We start from the raw sequence: 23453 nt of genomic DNA, 5'->3' as shown, positions 1-23453 counted from the left end.
GTGCGCATGTGCACGCTATGGATATGGTCGAATTGTCAGTGCAGGAGCGTTGCATTATGGGAATCTTTTCTACCCTGCTCAGCATTTTTTTTTCCTGTTTGGCTTCTGATCTTCTGAACAGGTGAAGTATGGGGAGACTTAAGGGCACTATTGAGACAACTGAAGGTATGCCTGCATTTTGAGATTAACTCTTTATTAGCCTTTCCTTCTCCTTTAAGAAAAAACGTGCTTTTAAAGCATTCAAGTTAGCTGGGACAGCAGAAACTTCAGGTACAAGGAAGCAAATAAAGCATGCAAAAAAGCTATCAGGCAAGCTAAAATAGAGATGGAAAGGGATATTGCAGCTAGGAGTAAGAATCCAAAATTATTTTTTAATTATGTGAATAGTAAAAAAATGAAGCGAGAAGGGCTGGGAACTTTATTATTACGAGGGGTCAGTTGGTTGATGAGAACAGGGAAAAAGCTGAAATTTTGAACTCTTATTTTTCATCTGTCTATACATCTGAGCAGCCAGGTAATGAAGGCTTCCCTTGTAATATGCCCAGTTCTAGTAATTTAGCTACTGACGCATGGGTCACTCGGGAGGAAATTCAAAAGAGACTTGAACATGTAAAGGTAAACAAAGGTCCAGGACCGGATGGGATTCATCCCAGGGTATTAAACAAGCTTAGCGCTGTGATTGCCAAGCCTCTTCACTTAATTTTTCAGGATTCGTTGAGGTTTGGCATGGTGCCGAGAGACTGGTGAATTGCTAATGTGGTGGTTATTTAAAAAGGGATCCCGTTCTCAGCCTGAAAACTATAGGCCTGTTAGTCTGACATCAGTAGTAGGAAAACTTTTGGAAGGGATAATAAGGCCTATGAATGAGTGCTCCTAACGCACGAAACACATTAGGCATTTTTGTTTTTAAACATGTTGGAATAAAGTTCGAGTTTTAAACAGATCCCTTCGAGTCCGGAGTGCTTGACGTCCTATCTTTCTAGATTTTGAGATCTCTCCTTTCAGCTGCGGGTTCGGGGCTTTAAGCACCCGGACCACTACGGAATCCTGGTGAGCTTTTTGATTTCTCTGCTTCTTGACCACCTGAGCTGAATATTTGAACCTTAAGCGACTGACTCGGGGTTTGCACACCCGAGTCAAATTTAATAATTTGGTATTTATTTTACCTTTATATGCTTTAACATAATTAGGTGGTCAGACTATTTATTTAGCAGTCAACTTTCACCTGATCATTGTTTATTTGACTAGCTATTAATTCAGTTCATTAGTTATTATACTAGTTATATTTATTTTCTATTTTATTTAGTTCATTTTCTTTGAGCGTCTTTATTCTCTGGGATAATAAGGGATAGGGAACTTGAATAAAATACAGTTCACAATACTATAAGTTTGTGCCAGCATGGTTTTATGCGTAACAGATCTTGCCAGACTAATTTAGTCGCCTTTTATGAGGAGGTGAGCAGGAACCTCGATGCTAGAATGGCAGTTGATGTCATCTACTTGGACTTTGCTAAAGTGTTTGATACAGTACCTCACAGAAGGTTAATGATCATATTTAAGGAATATTGGTCTAGAACAGTGCTGTCCAACTTCTGTGCTACCGAGGGCCGGAATTTTTCCGACCTACGTGGTGGAGGGCCGATAATGGAAGCCAGTTTTGACCACTCCCCTTTTTGAAACCGCACCCACTTGAAACCACACCTGTGTTATCACATGACCACACCCATATTAATGGTTGTAGTACAGCAAAAACCTGCAATACTCTGCCTTCCCTACCCTGCCTGTGTGTGCCCTACTCTGCCTTTCCAACCTTGCCTGTGTGTGCCATACTCTGCCTTCCCTACCCTGCCTGTGTGTGCCATATTCTGCCTTCCCTACCCAGCCTGCGTGTTCTATACTTTGACTGTGTGTGCCATTCTTGGCTGGTTTGTACCATACTTGGCTGGTTTGTGCCATACTTGGCTGGTTTGTGCCATACTTGGCCTGTGTGTGCCATACTCTGCCTGCCCTACCCTGCCTGTGTGTGCCATACTCAGCCTGCCCTACCCTGCCTGTGTGTGCCATACTCTGCTTGCCCTATGCTGCCTGTGTGTGCCATACTCTGCTTGCCCTATGCTGTATGGCACACACAGGCAGCATACAGTGACACAATGCTGACACTGCTCCTACAGTCTGCACAATAACTATATATTAAAAAACTTTTTTATTGCAGTACCACCTCAGTATATGTTCTTTTTGTATTGTGCAGGGATTATTTGTGGGTTTCTATTGCTCCTATAGTCTGAGGTGTGAACAGGGGAACAATGTGGGCGATTACAGTCTAAGCCTGAGGTGTGAACACTGCAGGGGGTGAACAATGCAGAGATTAAAAGGTGTGAACAACATGTTTAAACAATACAGAGGGATTACAGCCTGAATCTGAGGTGAGAACCATGCAGGGGGCCAGTTAATCACAGTACTGATACCATTTAAAGCTTACACAAGAGTAAGCCATCAAAGCAGCCACACAGGTGGGGAGCCACACAGAGGGGGGCCGCCAGTTGGACAGCACTGCTCTAGAACATAATATTTGTATTTGGATAGAGAACCGGCTGAAGGATAGATTACAAAGAGTGGTGGTAAATGGAACATTTCCTAATTGGACCAGCGTTGTTAGTGGAGTACTGCAGGGGTAAGTCCCTTTGCTTTTAACTTGTTTATTAACAACCTGGAGGTGGGCATAGAGAGTACTGTTTCTATTTTTGCTGACGAAACTAAATTGTGCAAAACTATAAGTTCCATGCAGGATGCTGCCACTTTGCAGAGCAATTTCACAAAATTGGAAAACTGGGCAGCAAACTGGAAAATGAGGTTCAATGTGGACAAGTGCAAAGTTATGCACTTTAGTAGAAATAATATAAATGCAAACTATCTACTGAATGGTAGTGTGTTGGGGGTATCCTTAATGGAGAAGGATCTAGGGGTTTTTGTAGATAACAAGTTTTCTAATTCCAGGCAGTGTCATTCTGTGGCTACTACAGCAAATAAAGTGATGTCTTGTATAAAAAAAGGCATTGACTCAAGGGATGAGAACATAATCTCTTTATAGGTCCCTGGTAAGGCCTCACCTTGAGTATGCGGTGCAGTTTTGGGCTCCAGTCCTTAAAGAGATACTGACACCAGAAATTATACCTTTTTTACATCTATTATAACAATGTCTTTGCATGCTATTTATAATTTTGTCATAATTTGTGATAATTCGTATTTGTCCGATGCTGTGACATTACCTATCTGATCCCCTATGTTCCTCTATGAGGGGGCTGCCATATTTGTGCAGCAGTAGGCCGTTAGAATTAGAAGTTATGACTGACAGGCTGAGAAGGGACAGTCAGGTTGGCAAAACAGTCAGGTTTAGGAACTTCAAGTAACAATTACTTACAGAAGCAGCCCTATCAGCAAAGAATGGTCAACATGACCTATAGGTAACTTTTTATATAGATTCATATCTTAAAAAGTTGTTTTTTGGTGTCACTGTCACTTTAAGAAGGATATTAATGAGCTGGAGAGAGTGCAGAGACGTGAAACTAAACTGGTAAAGGGGAAGATTTAAGCTATAAGGTTAGACTTTCGAGGTTGGGGTTGTTTTCTCTGGAAAAGAGGCGCTTGCGAGGGGCCATGATTACTCTGTACAAATACATTACAGGGGTTTTTAGGCAGATAGGGGTGTTTTTCCCCCATAAAAGCAATCAACGGAGTTTCCATTTGAAGCAGCGTAGGTGCTTTTTCATGGTGAGGGCAGTGAGGTTGTGGAATGCCCTTCCTAGTGATGTTGTAATGGCAGATTCTGTTAATGCCTTTAAGAGGGGCCTGGATGAGTTCTTGAACAAGCATAGTATCCAAGGCTATTGTGATACTAATATCTACAGTTAGTATTAATGGTTTTATATATAGTTTATGTATGTGATAGTAAAGATTGGTAAGTATAGGTTGTGTGTACTGGGTTTACTTGGAAGGGTTGAACTTGATGGTCTTTTTTCAACCCTATGTAACTATGTTACTATCCATGGAGTCCTACTGAGGTAAATTTTATGCGGTGTAAAGGTGGCCATACACGGACCGATTTTTTACTTACAAACGACCGATTCCCGAACGATCCGATGCTATCGTTAAGTTATCGTATAGTTGGTGGTGTACGAACGATCGTCGGCCCACTAAACGAGCCGACGTTATCGTCCCCAAAATCGATCGGCCAGGTTTAAAAATTTTGGTCGTTTAACGATAAAATCTGCCAGTTGGTGTGAGTGTCAGACATTTGTCTTTCAACAATTGTTCTCTGCGCATGTCACGATTGCCAGCAACGACATCGATCGTACGTAGATGTACGATCGTAGGTATTTTACGATAATGATGCGACAAAATCTTTCCCGAATTATCGTTGCCCGTGGATGGCATATCGTATCGGAACTCGATCGCCATACGATCGTTTGTCGATATAATCGTTCATCGCACAACGAGCGAAATCGCCTCGTGTATGGCCACCTTTAAGGTGAAGAAAGGTTACAAAATTCAAAACACATTACCAGGCTGTCCTGTGTAAAAAAAACAGCATTGTTATTTCACCTGTTATTTCCTAGTTAGACTTCTGCTGGAAATAACGGCATGAAATCTCATAGGCGAAATTTCAATAAGGCTAGGGAAGGTTAAGCCTCCCCAAACCTGCTTGGCACCTTAAAAAAAACAAAACAAAAAAAACCTCACTCCCTTTCTGCACTGTCTTGGAAAACTTTTGTTCCTGCAAGCTCCGGTTCTGCTGTGCTCTGATTGGATCTTTCTTCTTGTGGATTCTCCAATCAGAATACCAATCAAGGCACAGATGCAGACAGGGCTCGGGAGATATTGCAAAGTGAAGGCAATGCAGAAATGAAGACTGAAAAGAAGACTCTGCAGGCTGTAAACTTTACCCAAGAACCAACTCTCAACTTTTGCTGCAGATTCCATCCCACACCCACAGGTACTATACACAGATACAATAAGACCCTAGCAACCAGATAGCTGCTGAAATACCAAATGGAGAGCTGCTGAACAAAAAGCTAAATACCATTAAAAATAAAAGAGGACCAATTGCAAATTGTCTCAGAATATCAATGTCTACATTATAAATTAATTTAAAGGTGAACTACCCCTTTAAGCTAACTGATCACAAACACAAATGGATGGAGAACCCCTCACAGAAGTGAGGGGTTTTCCGTCCATTAGTTAGGGGTTAGTTATTGAGGGGTTAGTTAGAGAGGGGTTCTCCATCTGTTAGTTACCCCTCCCATATAGATTGTAAGCTCTACGGGGCAGGGACCTCCTTCATCTTGTGTTTCTGACTCTTATTGCAACTGTATCTTGTATTTATTTGTATTTATTGTTGTACTTTGTATTTATCCATTATCTTTAACCCCTGTTTGTATTAATGTATTCTACTGTACAGCGCTGCGTACATAAGTAGCGCTTTATAAATAAAGATATACATACATATACATACATACATACAGAAGTGCACAAATTAATACTTTTACATCCTAAGCATTTTAGGGTAAAAAAAAAGCCCTCCCACCCACACTTTTGCGCAGTATCCCTGGAAGTCAGTGGGAACCACAAGAGGTAATTGGGAGGTAAATTTTCTACACCAGCAGCGAATCCACTAAGGGGCACATTCATGAAATCACAAGTTCGAATCACGAATGGGAAAAATTCGGATTGGATACGATAATTTCTGTAGATCGCAAATATCACGAAAATGCCTACAAAAAAATCGTATTAGTCACAATAATATCATATTGGCGATCCGAAATTTTCGTACCGAACGATTGTAAACTGCGGGAAAACCTTTCCGACTTTGATCCTTCAGTGCATGATTTTGGAAGCCTCCCATAGAAATCAATGGCACTCTGCAGCTCCAACCTGGCCCAAGGAAAGTCACGATAACGAAGCTTGAATGAATCTGAAACTTTCGTACTCGGCGGGACAATACGATTTTGTCGCACAAATTTTGCCGCAAAGTACAAAAAGGTCGAAAAAGTCGCAGAAAATACGCTCGGAGTGTTCGTGCATTAATAAATGTCCCACATTAGTCTCACATTAGTTTTAGGTCAGTCTATGTACAGGTACAATAAGACCCTAGCAACCAGATAGCTGCTGAAATACCAAATGGAGAGCTGCTGAACAAAAAGCTAAATACCATTAAAAATAAAAGAGGATGCCTTTCGCCTCCCCAAACAAAAAAGTCACCCTTCGCCTATGTGAAATTTGCCATTTACTTTTATTTTTCCTCAAACTGCTATAATCTGCTAAAAAAAAAAAAGGTGGAAACACATATCCCACAGAATTATTTCGAGCTTTTTTTACGTTGCATTAACTGACCACGCCGGTTAAACTTCGGAGTCATTTCGGAGTCTTCTTGTGACATGTGATTTGTGACTCGGCAGTTTCCGTCATTTACCCATCTCTCCTTTCAATAACCCAGCAGTATCCGGTCGGAGCCTTGAGATACGCTTGGTTGGCAAAGTAAAAGCAGCTGCAATTTAGACATGGCGTCTCCTTCGCGAAGGTTGCAGACCAAGCCTGTAATAACGTGCCTAAAGAGCGTGTTGCTTATCTACACCTTTATCTTTTGGGTAAGTTAGCTTTTTGTGTTTATGGAAAGCATTTAGTGATGGTAAGGCTGGGTGGGGTGTATATTATTGTATGCTTCGGGATTCAGGGTGTTGCTGAACATCAGCTTGGAGTCGCAGCGTTGGAGCTGTAGCGCCAGATGTTTAAGGGTAGTTATTTTATTCTGCTGTAAAGGTGTATTATTCCACAGGAGTTTAAAGCACAGGGCTTGTTCCCAATAGACGTTTTCCATTCTTTTAAATAAGAAACATTTGCGCTTTTGTGTACAAGTGGTTCAACCTTTTTAAGTAAATTTCAGGGCTGTGAGATATTTTGAAATCCATATGAATGTGTAATACAATGCTAGCTGTGCCAGCCTTTGCACTCATGCACTTATGTGATCTTACTGATAGTATAGTTATTGGCATGTATAGTTTATATATATATGTATAGTTTATATATATATATATATATATATATATATATATGAGTGTATAGATATGTGCACTGGGGAGGGGGTTGAACTTTATGGGCTTAAGTCTTTTTTTTTTCAACCCAATCAACAATGTAACTATGCACAACCTTTGTCTTTCAAACTGTAAACTTCTGTGCTAGAATGTGCCTCTGTTGTTCTCTTCTGACTTCTTGAGATATATATGTACAGGTATGGGACCTGTTATCCAGAATGCTCGGAACCTGGAGTTTTCAGAATAAGGGATCTTTCCGTAATTTGGATCTCCATAACTCAAGTCTGCTAAAAATCATTTAAATATTAAATAAACCCAATAGGCTCGTTTTGCCTCCAATAAGGATTAATTATATCTTAGTTAAGATCAAGTACGAGGTACTCTTACTGTTACAGAGAAAAAGGAAATCATTTTGAAAAATTAAAATTATTTGCTTATAATGGAGTCTATGGGAAATGGATTCTCCGTAATTCGGAACTTTCTGGATAAGGGATCCCATACCTGTATATACAATAGAGAGAAGGACACATTGTCAAGGGGTTGACTACAATTTAAAGTTGATTACTATACATATTTGTAGTCATGTTTAATATATTGCTGTAATGTGCCTGATACAATAAAAAAAAATGTATACTAAGAGCGAGAGTATATTGTGAAAGATTACTGTCTTGTAACGATACATTTAGTTACTATGTGGAATGTAGCCATTTAATTAGGATGCAGCTGTTAAAAGAAACATCTAGGTGTTTGCATGGCACTATCCTATTTCTCATCAATAAGTGAGTGTGATATATTTGCTGGGTACTTTAAAACTTTTTAAGGAGATTTTTTTAACTAGGTAACAAAGGAACTTTTAACAAGGTAAGGAGTTTTTTATAATGTGGATTTTTTTTTCTTTTTTAATTAATACAATAAGCAGAATGTAATTTCAACACAAGCCCTTTTTATTGTATTCACTTTTAGCAAAGGTGTTTTTAGGTGTATACTGTCACTTTAAGAAAGTCCACCTTATTTTGTTTGTTTTTTTAAGATAGGAAGGGGAGGCTTTCCACTACCTGTTGAAACATGTAGCATTGCTTTCATTTAGCCGCAGAAGAGCTTTGTGCAGGCTGGTCATAGTCTTCCACTCCCATTATAAAAAAAAACAAAACAAAAAAACTCTGAACTGAAGTTGCTTTGTACACAGTGGAATAATTGCACTACCAAATCGTTGGCTTAAAGTAGGAACCAATGACTGACATTACATATGGTTATGTTAACCTTGTATGCATCTGCTCCATTATACAGGTATGGGATCCCTTATCCAGAAAGCTCTGAATTACGGAAAGCCTGTCTCCCATATACTCCATTTTAATCAAATAATTCAGAATTTTAAAACTAATTGTTTTTCTCTGTAGTAATAAAACAGTACCTTGTAATTGATCCCAACTAAGATATAATTAATCCTTATTGGATGCAAAACAATCCTATTGGGTTTAATTAATGTTTTATTGATTTTTTTTAGTAGACTTAACAAATGGAGATCCAAATTACGGAAAGACCCCCTATCCGGAATAATCTTGGTCCCGTACATTCTGGATAACGGGTCTTATACCTGTAGTAGAATCTGCTGGGTTAATGTTTATAAAACATTTGTTAGTGTCAGGGGTGGAGGGTGACATTTTTGTTTTGGAATTTTGCCCACAGCTTTCTATGAGAAATCTAATTGAATACTTTATATAAGGTGGTTGGTATCTTTTTAGAGAGACTTATGCGCCCTAAGCCTTACTTATTCTCCACCTGTGGTTAGTGCTGTAAATGTATCTGAATCATCATTTAGTCTTCAATAGCATTGCTACCATGTATTGGTCAGATAGCAAGAGAAGTAGGGAAGGGAAGTTGGTAGGGTGGTTTAAAGTTAAAGTTGCTAACAGAAACCTGCCTGCAGAGGAAGTTCAGGATTGGCTTCACTACAGTTAAACAAATGTACAAAATTGCAATGTTGCATATCTTTTTTTTTTTTTTTTTTCTGTTAAATTTTTGTAAACAATCTCATATACAGTAGAGAATGTTGCCACATGACATCTTCCTTATGAAACAATGCAGTTCTGAAATGTACTCTTTCATTTTAAATGACTGCGTGTGGAGATCATCTTATATTATTTTATGGTTTATAGTACATAAAAAAACCTCTCCCAGAACCCTGTGTATAAAGGAATGTTTCTCCGAACAGCAACATAACATGTATTACAGGGAAGTTATTCACTTATAACCTTTATAGATACATTTCTTTTATCAAATACATGTATTTGTTTTTTTCTCTTTAGGGCTCTGGCATACAGGGAGATTAGTCGCCTGTGTCACCGGCTACTAATCTCCCAATCTGCCACTGCCCTTAAGGCACCCAATCCTCTGTGGCTTTTATATTTGTATCAGATAATATTTAAATCTAGGTGTTTTTTACTCACCTATATTGGCCCGAAATTAGGCCCCCATGCTGTTTATAATGTGTCCCCATGATTGCCTCTCATACAGTAAAGTTTTCTTTTACAATTCTTAGTAGCAATTAAAAGATTATATATTTAGTGCATTTTATCTTGGGTCCGAGTTAAAATCCCAGGGGTCCCATTTAAAAGGAGAAGAAGCCCTGGCCCACATTATACCTGCTCTGTGCTGGATTCCTTTTGTGGAATTTTAGCCACAAAGCAATACTTTTTCCCAGGCAACACTCCTGAAAGGGGTAGCAAATACCCATCCACAATAGAATTTACATGGGCTACAACTGAGCACATTTTACTTGAACAGCTGCCTGATTAAAACTGTTAAAGGAACAGTAACACCAAAATAATGAAAGTGTATAAAAGTAACTAAAATATAATGTGCTGCTGCCGTGCTCTGGTAAAAGTTGTGTGTTTACTTCAGAAAGTCTACTATAATTTATATAAATAAGCTGCTGTGTAGCCATGGGGACAGCCATTCAAAGGAGAAAAGGCACAGGCACATAGCAGATAACAGATAAAACACTATTGTATTCTACAGAACTTATCTGTTATCTGCTATGTAACCTGTGCCTTTTCTCCTTTTTTCCAGCTTGAATGGCTGCCCCCGTGGCTACACAGCAGCTTATTATATAAATTATAGTAGTGTTACTGTAGCAAACACACCAGTTTTACCAGTGCAGGGCAACAGTGCATTATATTTTTATTACTTTAAAGCTCTTTCATTTTTTGGTGTTACTGTTCCTTTTAAAATAGGTATTTCTGTACAAGAGAGAGAGACAATACAAACAAGTAAGACATGAGGTGGGGCTTGCAAAGCATAATCTACAAAGGATGTTGCAAAAATTCCTTCCTCTGCAGACCTGATTTTTCTGTGTTTTTTTTTTTTTTCTGTGCTTGCTTGATTGGAACAATAATGTAGCTGGGTAAGTTTTCCTTTTCATTCTTCCTGCTGATAATGTTTCTCATGAGTAAATCTGTGCAACAATGTGTGTGCAACAGGGTGCTTTCAGCTGCATAAGCTTAGGGGTCGACTCTCAGTATACAGTATATATAATATAAAAGTGCAAGCTGCCCAGTAGCATCAACTGGGAGGAATCTCATGATTTCCTAACCTCTGGTTCCTAACAGCTGCCAAGAGCACGATGAGTATGAATTATCATCCTGATAATTTTCGTACCATGGCGATAAGTCGTTTAGTAGAATGGGCAGGTTAGAAAATTTTCGGTCTAATAACGATAAAATCTGCCCATGTGTTGTAATATCCAGGATTTAACTTTCATACGATTGGTGTCTGCCAACTATTTCATGTTCAGAACATCCTCAAATTTTTTTATTTTTGGGGCTTTATCCTACAATTTCAGTCTAAATGTTAGTTTAAAGTAGAAGGAAGAGCTAAGTCACTTGGGGGTGCCAAAATGTTAGGCACCCCCAAGTGACTTGAATCGCTTACCCCGTACCCCGGGCTGGTGCCCCTGTATGGAGAGAACAGCACCAGTCCGGGGTACCTGCAGCACTTCCTCCTTCCTTCACCGCGCGCGCATGCACAGTAGAGTGAAAAGCCGAACTTTAACAGAGAAGTCGGCTTTTCACTCTACTGCGCATGCGCCTGACTAACAGTCAAGGCTGAACGGAGCAGGAAGGAGGAAGCGCATCGCCCCAGGTGCCCCGGGCTGGTGCGGTTTTCTCCTAATAGGGGCATCAGCCCGGGTACGAGGTAAGCGATTCAAGTCACTTGGGGGTGCTTAACATTTTAGCACCCCCAAGTGACTTAGCCTTTCCTTCCCCTTTAAGATTGTTGCATTTAAACATACAATTGATATCCAAATGTTTGTTGGAAGAACATTCAAATCTGAACTTGTATGGCCTCCTTAAGATCCAAGACAGTGAGCACCTGTAGAAAACTTTGAAAGCACAAATAATTTCTGTTTTAGGGCTGCTCAACCTCACTCAAGTGTAAGTTCAGTATGTAAAATTCAGTATTTCCAGCCATATCAGTTTATAGACTTTAGTTCTCCTTTAAATTAGCTGAACAGACACTCAGGTTGACGAAAGATACAGTATACGCTAGTACTTTGTGTATGTTACAAATAAAGCATTGGGTCATTGGCAATGTGATTTGTCATAGACAACATATATCAGCCATTGTTGTCTAGATCTGACAGAATTCGCACCATTCCTATCTGTATCTGAATGTGCCCTGATTTGGGTCACCATTGTTTACTTACACCGGGAGCAGCAGCTGCTTTGCAACCAACTTTAGTAGATACAAGTTTAGATAAATTAAACAGTTAATATTTGTGGTGTCCTATTTGAAATGGAAATGCCGACAATCAAATTGTTTGTTCAGTAAAGCAATGGACTGACATTGCTAAGCACCTGTCACACCTATATTGTTTACCTCATAAGAGATACGGGCTAAGGAGCGGTTTAGTCGATCGTGATAGATTAGAAACACAAAGTATCCTCCTGCAGGCAACTTAGAGTGACTTCGGAATGCGCATGATGAGCGAGTTCCACAACTTGCTCATTATGGACGTGTGTGACGTACGAGGGTGATTTACATTCACTGCTTCCACTTCAGGAGCATGTGCATAGTAAGCGAGCGGGGAGACCGCTTTTTATGTGCATGCGCGCCAACCAACATGGCTGCCAGCACTGGAAGCTGCCTCCAGGTGCAGGTAGCCCAGCACTGGCAGGGAGTTTTTTTTTTTTTTTTTTTTTAAATATTCTTTCCCCCAAGCAGAGTGCAGGCTCTATTAGCCCTTAACTCTGGTGGGGGAAACAATATAGGGGTGATAGGTGCCACATATGTCCCAAAGGGCGGTTTCATCACCCGCGATAGATCTCTGCTGTCGTGGGTGACTTAACCCACTCCATGGGACATCAGCCTAAAAAAAAGAAAAAAATAGGTTGCAGCTTATGTAAGCAAAGTGGCACACCGATCAGACCAGTTAAGGTAGATCTTTTAGAAGAACATTGTCTTGACAATAATGATGCCTCTAATTTTAGATCACAGGTGTCATCCTTCTAACAGTTGGTGTCTGGGGAAAAGTCAGCCTTGATATATATTTCTCTCTCCTGAATGAGAATGCCACCAATGTTCCATATGTTCTTATCGGCACTGGAGCGGTCATCATCCTCCTGGGCACATTTGGCTGTTTTGCCACATGTCGAGCAAGTACTTGGATGTTGAAATTGGTAAGGAATTTTTTTCTCCTCTCCCCACCCCCCTTCCTTTCCTCTCTAACTGGAAAAATACTCATTATTATATACCTGAAAGGAGGAACCTGTATGTAACAACTGTAGCTCACCATGGGACATCACATGTAAAGTGTTATTGAGTGGTATCCACATATAAGCATATGCCTTAAGCCAGTGATCCCCAACCAGTGACTCGTGGGCAACATGTTGCTCACCAACCCCTTGGATGGTGCTCTCAATGCCCCCAAACCAGGTAGTTATTTTTGAATTACTGACTTGGTGGCAAGTTATGGTTGAATAAAAACAAGATTTACTACCAAATAAAGCCTCATGTAAGCTGATAGTGTGCATAGAGGCTACCTAATAGCCAATCTCAGCCCTTATTTGTCACCTCCATGAACTTTTATGGTGCTTGTGTTGCTCTCCAAGTCTTTTTACATTTGACTGTGGCTCACGAGTAAGAAAGGTTGGGGACCCCTGCCGTAAGCAGAGCTGTTCCTTTTTTATTTCATCGAGCAGTGTTGACAGCCACAGTTCTGTCTGAGATCACCAGATCAGTCAAACATAGGTGTTAAACATTGCAAGCACTGCAAGTCACCACTAGCAGTCAAACAGCGTTCAGCTTTAAACCGTCTAATAAAAGTTAGAAAATGTATATATATTTGCAGTATCAGTAAGTAACTATACTGTGCAGTGCTGTAACTATGTTGCAAAATAAGAACCTGGGATTTGAATGATCTTTACAACTGTAGCTGTTATCGGTACTAAAGGTTGGGACGAGTGGTGTTTTCCAGTGTGTTTGTGTCTGAGATACCTAACTATTACTTTTTGTCATTTTAGTATGCAATGTTCCTGTCCATCATTTTCCTGGTCGAACTGATAGCAGCCATTGTTGGTTTAGTTTTCAGGCATGAGGTAAGGGTGGCAACAAATGATGTTTCATTCTTTGAAATGAGTGTCTAAATATGTATGTCTGCAGTGTTAAAGCCTGATAGGAGTGAGCTTCTATAATAGACACTTCTGTGATGTTCTTATTTGCAGATTAAGAACAGTTTTGAACAGGGTTACTTGCAAGCTCTCAAGCAGTACAATGCTACAGGAGATCCCAGGAGCCAGGCTGTGGATACAATACAGAGAACTGTAAGTAGCACTGATGTAGAAAAACACTGCCACTTCTAGTAATGATGGCCAGCATGTTGATGTAGCTGTTGAGCCATTAAATGCCCAACTTTTATGTAAGTGTATGCACATTTTCTGGCCCCCCTTTGCCAGCTGGCTGAAACCTTATTTCAGCTTTGTGATGTCAAGTACATAATTAACTATAGAAAGCTGTGATAAATCAAATCTGTGAGATAACTAACGTGATTAGCAGATGGTTACTGTCCTTTGCAATTGTTACAGCGCAGCCCTATGCATTTGTGCGTGAGGGTGTGAGGATGTTTCTGGTGTTTTATATTCCTTCAGCTATTATTTTAAGGCCCCTTGTCTGGATTTTTTCTTAATTATACATCTACAGCAGTAAATTAACTGATGAGGATTTTTTTAGTTTTTTTTTGATATTTATGATGCCCAAATGCCCTTGATTGCTAATGAAAAACTATCATTTATTCATATAGTTGCAGTGCTGCGGAGTTAATTCATACAGTGAATGGGGTCAAACCCAGTACTATAAAACACATGGAATTCCCCAAAGCTGTTGCAGAGTCCCAGGCAACTGCTCCGAGGCAGACATGAAAGATTTGGGGAAGGCTGGAGGAAAAGTATTTAAACAGGTAAGTTTAACACTTCAGAGCTTTCATGGCACTGCTGCAAATTCTGTAGTACTACCTTGTAAAATGGCCAATTCATCCCTTTCATGCAATATCCTCTGCTTTTGATTTTAACCTAAATTTTACCTTGCCAATATAAATATATATTAACTGAAGGCATGGTGTGTGCACATAATTAGCTGTGCTGCAATTTTAGATGTTTGTATGTAGAGATGTAGCGAACCTCACAAAAAAAGTTTGCGAACTTCCGCCAAAAAGTGCGAACTTTTGCGAACTTTGCAAACCCCATAGACTTCAATGAGAAGGTGAACTTTAAAAACTAGAAAAGCCATTTCTGGCCAGAAAACTGATTTTAAAGTTGTTTAAAGGGTGCCACGACCTGGACAGTGGCATGCAGGAGGGGGATCAAGGACAAAAATTTCTCTGAAAAATACGTTGTTGACACAGCGTTGCGTTTTGTGCTGTAAAGGGCAGAAATCACACTACATTTCTAAACTTGTGTAATAAACTGCTTTAAAACGTCCCGCGTCTACATGCCAATCAAGTCGTGTAAAGGTTACTGCCGGTTCACACGCAAAGACAAAACGCTGCAGTAGTGGATACAGAATATATTATTGCTGGTGGAAAAACATCGCTCAGGTGATTTTATTGCAATGCAATGTCACTACTATGTGTAACGTGTTTGGTGCACTACTATGAACAACAGCAAACAGCACTGGACACGTTAAAGAACAGTAAGTTAAATAAAAAAAAAATAAAAAAATTAATAATAAAAAAAAAAAGTGATCTCTGGTTGGTGCTGGGGGTGAACTACTAGGAGCAGCACACCAGTCCCCAACACAGCTAGACTAATAGCACTGGGCTCTATAAATTACAGTAGCAAAGTAAAAAAAACAAAACAAATAATGTGAATGTGTGGTTGGTGCTGGTGCACTACTATGAGCAGCACACCTGTCTCCAACACACACAGATGGAGCTGCAGTACACAATGAAAAGAAGACTAGAGTAACAGTAATCAGAAAATAAAAGCAGTCCTTACAAGGACTATTGGGTTACAGCAGATGAGATCAGCAGGACAGCTGTCCCCAGCAGCTACATACAGAGCAGTAGAAAGTAGATTACTAGTCAGCAAAGCTACCTAAACTGTCCCTCAAATTCCTGCACAGCTCTCTCCCTATGCTAACTCATCAAGCACACACAGGCAGAATGTAAAATGGCTGCTGGGCTTCAGTTTATATATGGAAGGGAGTGGTCCAGGGGTGGTCCAGGAGGGAGAGCTGCCTGATTGGCTGCCATGTATCTGCTGGCTCTGGGGCGAGAGGTCAAAATTTGGCTCCAGCTAAGGCGAACCCAAAATTGCGAACATCGCTAAAAGTTTGCGAACTTGCGAACACCCGATTTTCATGCGAATTAGTTCTCCGGCGAACAGTTCGCTACATCTCTATTTGTATGTTTAGGAGACTCAAAGCAAGCAGTCAAATTGATCATACTAGATCTTGCTTCAAGGAAACTTTTCCATTTTACAGGATTGCTTTCTCCTATCAAAAAGCTAATTTAGCTAATTTATGTTCTGCACCGTCACCTGAACATTATTACATAATCTTGTATCTTGCTTTTTCTGTGTATTTGTAGGGTTGTATTTCTTTGGTTACTACTGTTATGGAGTCACGGATGGGTGTTGTAGCTGGCATATCCTTTGGAATAGCTTGCTTCCAGGTAACACCTTCAAATTTCAATTCCAGTCAGTGATTTCTATATCTATCTATCATCTATCTATCCATCTATCATGGTTAGGATTCCTAAAATATTTAATAGATTTTTCTTTTTTGTATTGTTACCAGCACAGAACAACAGTATATTATATTTTAATAACTTTAAAGCAATTATTTTTGGTGTTCATAATCCATAATCCATAATCCATTTTCATTTTATTTCTGGCCCTTTAAATAATTTGTAATGTGTTTTTGTTTTTAGCTTGTGGGAATGTTCCTGGCTTGCTGTCTATCCCGTTATATTACAAACAACCAATATGAAATGGTGTAACTAAACCCTGGCGCTGCAAGCATTAAGGTACAGTATGCAGCAGTACAACATATGCGTCAAAATAAATGCAAAATCCTCAATGCCTTCTGCTATCCTTATTGATTACAGTAGGAAGTACATACTCCTCTATATAAAGGTTATTTTGTGTGATGTGTACTGAAACTTATTTTTCCCCTCCCCAGGTAGTGTTCCTGTGTCAGATTTGAGGGTGCACTGAATCATCATCTGGGTATGATGGCACAGCAAAAAGACTCCAAGAATATAAAGAGAAGCTTTACGAAGAGGCCTTCTTACCCTATATTTCAAATTGTTTCTTTTATTTCAAAATGCTTTTATTATTCCGGCTCCTCCCCACCCCTCCAAAAAAAAAAAAAAAAACATAGGCAACTTAGATCTATACCCAGATGTTAAATTTGCTAGAGTACTTACTCAGGAACTAAACTAGCTGGCATATATAATATTACACAATTTCCACTACAAGTCAACTGTTTTCTTAGATTGCAGCAGTCACACTGCCAAGGTTTGCTGAATATTTGACCTATGGCATTTACTGGTTATACACTAATATTTCCTTACTCCCTGTTTAGCCATAGATTTATGGTTTGACTCTATATATGCTAAGTGACTGCTGTGCCAGGTCTACAGGTAAGATACACAGATTTGGGAGACAATGAATGCAATACAAACAAGGAATAATAACTGACAAATCTGCAAGCTGTTACTACCATAGAATTAGCTTGCAACACTAATATACATCTCAATATTTTATTACAAAGAAAGAATAAAGATTTAAAAAAGTTTATTTTCCCATTAAGTAACACTACAGCGATAAGGAAAGGCATTATCAAAGCAGAAGCCCTTACATCCTAAGGGTTGAATTCCAGACATAATGACATGTAACTGTATAAAGTTCATACGGTAGCAGTGTGTTAATTAATGTATAACTTCATTTTACCATACGTGTATAGCACCACTCTTTTGTTTATAGTGCTTACGCCAAAATAACACCTGTATTTATGCCATTATTTCCACACTGAAATCAGTGGGGCCGCTGTTACAAACAAAATGAGTTTAAAAAGCAGCATTAACGCTGTGTTACTATGAGTTCTCTAGCAACAGTTTCTATGCAAGTTTTTGTCGTTTGAAGCCTTAATACTCAGGTGTTTACACACAGCTGCACTATTACAAAAGTAATTTCACAGCTTTATAAATTACTGATTTTTGTAATTCCAAGGTTTTTTTCTGCAGTTTTATAAACTGGACCCTTTAACTCCTTTACCAACCCAACAATAATGAACAGTGCAGTGGGGAATGCATGCATTGCCTCCCTGTGCAATGAAATTTGCACAGGCATGGTGTAAATCTTTCAGCAGATTTATAGCAGGACAGTGCATCATCTGTTTCACATCTGCTGGTAGACAATCTTGGCAAGATCTCTGATGTTCTATCTAAAAAGTTTGTTCCTTTTCAATGCCACAGCATGGAGAGGCTTTACAAGGGGGTAGTAGATTAATTACCATTTCTTCTCTAATTACAGGGGTAAAAATATTACTTTTACAAATCTAGGCCCCCTCCAAAGCCCTCACTTACTACTTCTATAGTGCACTTTTGTAGACCCCCAGTACCTGGCAGCAGGGTTGTAATATGCCATTTCATGCTACTTGTTGTCATTTTCCCAGTGATCATTGACTAGGAGCAGCTTCAGCTGTGCATGCAGGGATGTATTAAACAGCGGAAGCATTGGTTGGTACCCCCCATGTCACCCTTGACTTGACCCACGTAAGTTCTGCCTCTTTTCCTGTAACCACTGTGCCCCGCTTTGGATTTTGAACATTGGTTACCCTTGTAGTAATCTGTCTATGTGCACATGCTTCTGACGCAGGTCCCTTACAAAAGTACACCAACCATGCTGTGCTATATTGCTTTTTAATTACAGGTATAGGGTAGTATTGGGGGTCCAAAATGTGAAATGCCATTCATGATGGGGATCGAGGCCGCTGAAGGGGGCCGTGGGTTGTATATTTAATTTACTTCAGTTAAATCATGGAGTTTTTTCGAGGAGCTAAATTATATTGGCCCTTTTAAAGGGATATTATGAAGTAATACTTAAAAGGGACAGGAAGTTAAGGGAAAACAAGAATGATTTACATGCATATAACTTTGCTTTCGCTTTTGACTGTCCATACATACAGAAGAAAAGTTGTCAATCAAGGGAAGTGGGCTTGTATTCAATAATGCTGCCTGTCCGTTTGGACTCAATATGGTGCCTTTTAAAAGAAATTTTCCTTATACTCTAAACTTTCCCTTTGTCTCTGAACCTACAAGATATGAAATGAACAAGCATTTTATTTACATTGGGGCTGATTTACTAAGACACGATTTAGAATCCGAATTGGAAAAATTCCGATTGGAAACGAACATTTTGCGACTTTTTCGGTAATTTTGCGATTTTTTTCTTTACGATTTTTGCGTAAAAACGCGAGTTTTTCGTAGCCATTACGAAAGTTGCGCAAAGTCGCGATTGTTTCGTAGCGTTAACACTTGCGCGCAAAGTCGCGCCTTTTTCGTAGCGTTAAAACTTAAAAGGCGCAAGTTTTAACGCTATGAAAAAATCGCGACTTTGCGCAACTTTCATAATGGCTACGAAAAACTCGCGTTTTTTCGCAAAAATCGTAAAGACGCCGAAAAAAACTCAAAAAATACGAAAAAAACGCAAAATTACCGATCATTATGAAAAAAACGCAATCGGACGCATTCGGCCCGTTCGTGGGTTAGTAAATGTGCCCCATTGACTTCAGTGGTTGAGTGCTTAGTGTTTTGATGTAGCCCATTTCAGATATCTGAGCTAGGAATTTACTGGATATGAAGCAATGTAACTTTCTTAAAAGGGACACTTTATAAAATAACACGATTTAAGATAACACTAAAGACTTTGTATTTTTATTGTAGCAGTTTCTTATTGTCTTTATTTTAGCTAGTTCCTCTATACACTTGACTACCTTAGACTGTCAGGCTGTTAGGCTGTCAACAACCTGACTGACGTGCTGTACAATCAACATTTCCATTCTGCACCCAGCATTGCAAAGTATGCTTTGCTGGTGAAGGCCAGAACAAAAAAAGGCTATGTATTTATATGGGCAAAACAAGGGAGCCTAGCATTTCTAAAACAGCCTAACTTCAGAGGTTTAACAAAATGTTTCCAACACAATATGATAATGTTGGAATATGAAAATTCCGTTTTGTTGTGTATTTTTTACTTGATGTAGTTTTTAACAATCATTTGAATATTTTCCGTTCTACAAAGGATATACAATGTTTACCTAGTCAAGCAGGAATGCCTTTCTGACTAGCATGACAAATTGTCAGTATTATATGCTGCTTTAATGTAATATTTTCTTATTTCTAATATAACAATGAACTCTTGACTTGTCTTTATATACAATAAACTTTTTTTTTTTTTTTATTCTTCTTTGTGTTTTGATTTTTCTATAAAAGTGTACCATACATGGTGTTTGTATTCAGTATAAAAGATATCTAACCATATCCATGTGGTGCTTCCATTGTCTTTGTGAATTTCACTTTTATTTTACCGGATCTTTTGTCAGAAATATGTGGGACTTTTTACAGGTAAGGCATTCATTCTTTAACGTGTAGCACCATACCTGAAAGTGTTTAGTATGCCCTCCATTTTCCACCCAATATCTGTGGGGGGGTTTTTGTTAGTTTTTAAGTTATTAAAGTCTGAAACAGTTTCACTTTCCAACTTCCTTGGTTCTTTCAACTGTTATCAGTCCCCTGATAAATACCTAAAGAGCTCTTCATTGCAAAGACTGAAGCAGAGAGAAATGGTCTGCATTACACAGGGCAAAGCCAAACAAAGCCTTCTATAGGGTGACAGTCCACATAGGGGCTATTAAATAGCCAATTATTGCTCTTATTGGCACCATCAGGAACCATATTCATGATTGTGTTGCTCCCCGACACTTTTTCATTAGAATGTGGCTCACGGGTATAAAAGGTTGGGGCATCCCTGGACTAATAGATAATATATGCATTGAAATCTTTATATAACATAGCTGTATATGCAGCGTTATGCCTTTTTACTGTAGTAAATAATATAGTATTAGTACAGACCGGTTTGAAATTTTTTTATTGTAGTTGATTGTAACAGACACATAACTGCATAATAGTGAGTTTTCCAATCACAGTTGTTGGGGTTCTGAAGCAAAAATGGCCAAACTGAAACTTCTGTGCCAGTGATTCTTTAACTATAGAGAACCTAAAGGAGAGTATTTTATGGAATAATTATTATTATATCTTGATTAGAAGTATCAACAAAAGAGCAGGGGGTAGAAGGTAGTTGATATGGGTGGTATGAAAAGTGTTGGCTCTGAAAGAAGTGGAGGAGATGATCAGTAACACTGTTACATGGGTTTTGATAGAGGTATTGTAATGAATTAAGGGAAAAAAAAAGTCATAACTTTCCCCTAGACAACCTGCTGAATTAATGGGATTAATGACTATGCCATTAGTAACGATCAAAAAAAGTATATGTGTATATTGTTGTATACAGTTAAAGTACACCTATCACACTGTAATTGCTTCCCCCACCAGAGGTGGAGGCTAATAGAGCCAGCACTCCTGTTGGGTTGGGCAGCCAGGCATGTGCATAATGAGCAAGACTCCCCGTGTAACATAGGAGCAGTGGATGCATCTTACTCACCTGTGTGAGTGCCGCAACATGGCTACCCGAACCAAGAGCTCCCTCCCGGTGCAGCCAACTTAGAATGGAGAGGGCTATTTTTTTTTTATTTTATTTTTTTTTAAAAGACTATTGTTTCCTCCAACCGGAGAGCCTGCACATCTGGAGGGGGATGCAATTTTAGGGTGATAGGTGCCATTTAAGAACAGATAACAGAATGGTTGAGGCTTCTAGAAGACCAAAAGTCAAGGAGAACAACAGGGAAAACAGAGCCATAATGCACCCCTACACTAAGTTATACTGGAGGGGAGTATTTGTAAGCATAAGAGAAAGATAATGACAGAGTGAAATTGTTAGAAGCAAGGTTGTAGCTTGACCATGGGTATCAAGGAATGGAGATTTTTTTGTTATATTCCAAGAGGATAATAACAGAAATATGTCCTTTGACAGACTGAAGATCATTAGAAACTTGTTGAGTATGCAGGTCAAAACCAGATTGCATGGGCTTCAGCAAATTATGGGTAAGAAGAATGTTAATAATATAATAGAAGACTAGAGGTCCATGTGTAACAGGGAAATTAGAGAGACAGGCATGGGCAGGCCTGGACTGGCAATCTGTGGCCTCTGGCAAATGCCAGAGGGGCTGCTGTAAGATGCCATAGAAAGTCACTATTTAGTGGGTTTTTGGGGGAATGTTTGGGCCTCTGTGTATTTGGAATGTCAGGGCGTATTTTGACTCCCAGTCCAGACCTTAGCATGGGTCTTATATTGTCTTTTTGGAAGAAAAAGTCTTGACACTGACCTGTTCGAATAAGGAGAGCATGTAAGCTAGGGTAAGGACAGCAGCATAGTAATAAAGGGCATAGGAGCAAGGGAAAAGCTATGTATAGTGAGGACATGAAAAGTTGAGAAACATTAAACCCAGTAACTATTTAAAGAATCAAAAAAAGGAGTAAGGAGGCCCAGTAAAGGTGGATAGAGGATGTTAAAGTTTCTAATAGAAATATCTGGCCTGGCCCCCATCTGCTCATGGTCTGAATACCTGCCCCTTTTAGGGCAATTTGTACCCTACACTTTACCTGGGCCCCCAACAGGAGTGTTGTCTGTCCCCTCTGATGCTGGCCCTGGTTAGGGTTGCCACCTGGCCAGTAAAAATGATGCTTAATGCTAATGTTATTAATAGGAAAGAAAGATAAAAATATAGGACGGCCTGTATTTGTTTTCCAGAAAAGATGGCAACCTTAGCCCTGGTTGATGTCTAAAGGAATGGCAATCTGTTTGTGGATGGAATCTACTTTGTTTATGAAGAAGTCCTAAAGTGTAGATAGCACTATTGCGCAATGCAATACACCCTGACCCAAAAGGACAAAGTGCAGGGGGGTGAGGCAAGTGGCATAGATTTGCCCACCTCAGGATGTCCCTGACCAATGGAATGACCCTGGCTGAAGGTCAGAACAACACTGGAGTGGCTCAAGAACAAAATGCTCAATAGCCCAGTCGAAGCCCTGATCTTAATATGATGTCACGTGGGCATGACATCAAGGAGGCAGAGCCATGTTGGCAAGACCAGTGAAATAGTGGCCAAGAGGCAACCCTATGCCCAACTGGAGAACAGAAGTACTGTGACAGAAAACATCCCCAAGCCCCACAAGTTCAGAAGAACTAAATAAAAGATATTTGGCAATTTGGGGGAGTGATCCCAGGGCACGATTTTGCACCAGGACCCCTAACCCTCTAGTTACACCCAGTATTGGACGGGCCTGCAAGGACTAGGACTTTTCCTGGTGGCCTTGACCTTAGTGAGCCCTTTGCCCTTTCTGGAGTACAGAGCATTAACTCTTTCTACCTTTTTCAGGTTCTACATGTGCTTTTATTTATTCCAGCAGTGAGAAACCTAGGAAAGAGTTAGTTTAGGAGTCTGTCATCGGGCCAGCAAAATTTCCAAATGTATTGTCACAGATAAGTTGGGGAAGGAAGGCTGTTAATTATACAGAGCTGGCAGGAGTTTCTCAGGCAGAATTTGCACAGTGTAAACAGGAGAGCAAGAGCCACATGGCCTGAGCTGTAAACAGCTATAAAAGGGCCTAGGGCAGCACAAATTGAGGGGCAGCATGCCGCCCCACGGCAATGAAATTTTGAGACTTTCTCCAGTACGGAGCAATGGGGACCTCAT

General features: G+C 39.7%; 1 protein-coding gene across 1 annotated transcript; it reads left to right on the top strand.

The window, feature by feature from the left end:
* The first annotated feature begins 6532 nt into the window (after positions 1 to 6532).
* On the top strand, positions 6533 to 16956 carry tspan6 (tetraspanin 6). Its single transcript, NM_001045652.1, has 8 exons — positions 6533 to 6641; positions 12575 to 12763; positions 13607 to 13681; positions 13808 to 13906; positions 14383 to 14538; positions 16168 to 16251; positions 16510 to 16605; positions 16761 to 16956. The coding sequence occupies exons 1-7, from the start codon at positions 6555 to 6557 to the stop codon at positions 16576 to 16578; spliced, it is 759 nt and encodes a 252-aa protein (NP_001039117.1). The 5' UTR covers positions 6533 to 6554; the 3' UTR covers positions 16579 to 16605; positions 16761 to 16956.
* Positions 16957 to 23453: the final 6497 nt, after the last annotated feature.

Source organism: Xenopus tropicalis, chromosome 8 (assembly GCF_000004195.4).
Source record: "Xenopus tropicalis strain Nigerian chromosome 8, UCB_Xtro_10.0, whole genome shotgun sequence".
NCBI classification, from domain to species: domain Eukaryota; kingdom Metazoa; phylum Chordata; class Amphibia; order Anura; family Pipidae; genus Xenopus; species Xenopus tropicalis.
Note: the sequence above shows the minus strand (reverse complement) of the source record. Positions and strands in the feature narration are given on the sequence as shown.

What these genes read in the sequence shown, in the direction of transcription:
- tspan6 (NM_001045652.1), top strand. Translation starts at nt 6,555, where the DNA reads ATGGCGTCTCCTTCGCGAAGGTTGCAGACCAAGCCTGTAATAACGTGC. An exon ending in GTTTAGTTTTCAGGCATGAG is followed by an intron (nt 13,682 to 13,807) that starts GTAAGGGTGGCA and finishes TCTTATTTGCAG; the next exon opens with ATTAAGAACAGTTTTGAACA. An exon ending in TGGATACAATACAGAGAACT is followed by an intron (nt 13,907 to 14,382) that starts GTAAGTAGCACT and finishes TTATTCATATAG; the next exon opens with TTGCAGTGCTGCGGAGTTAA.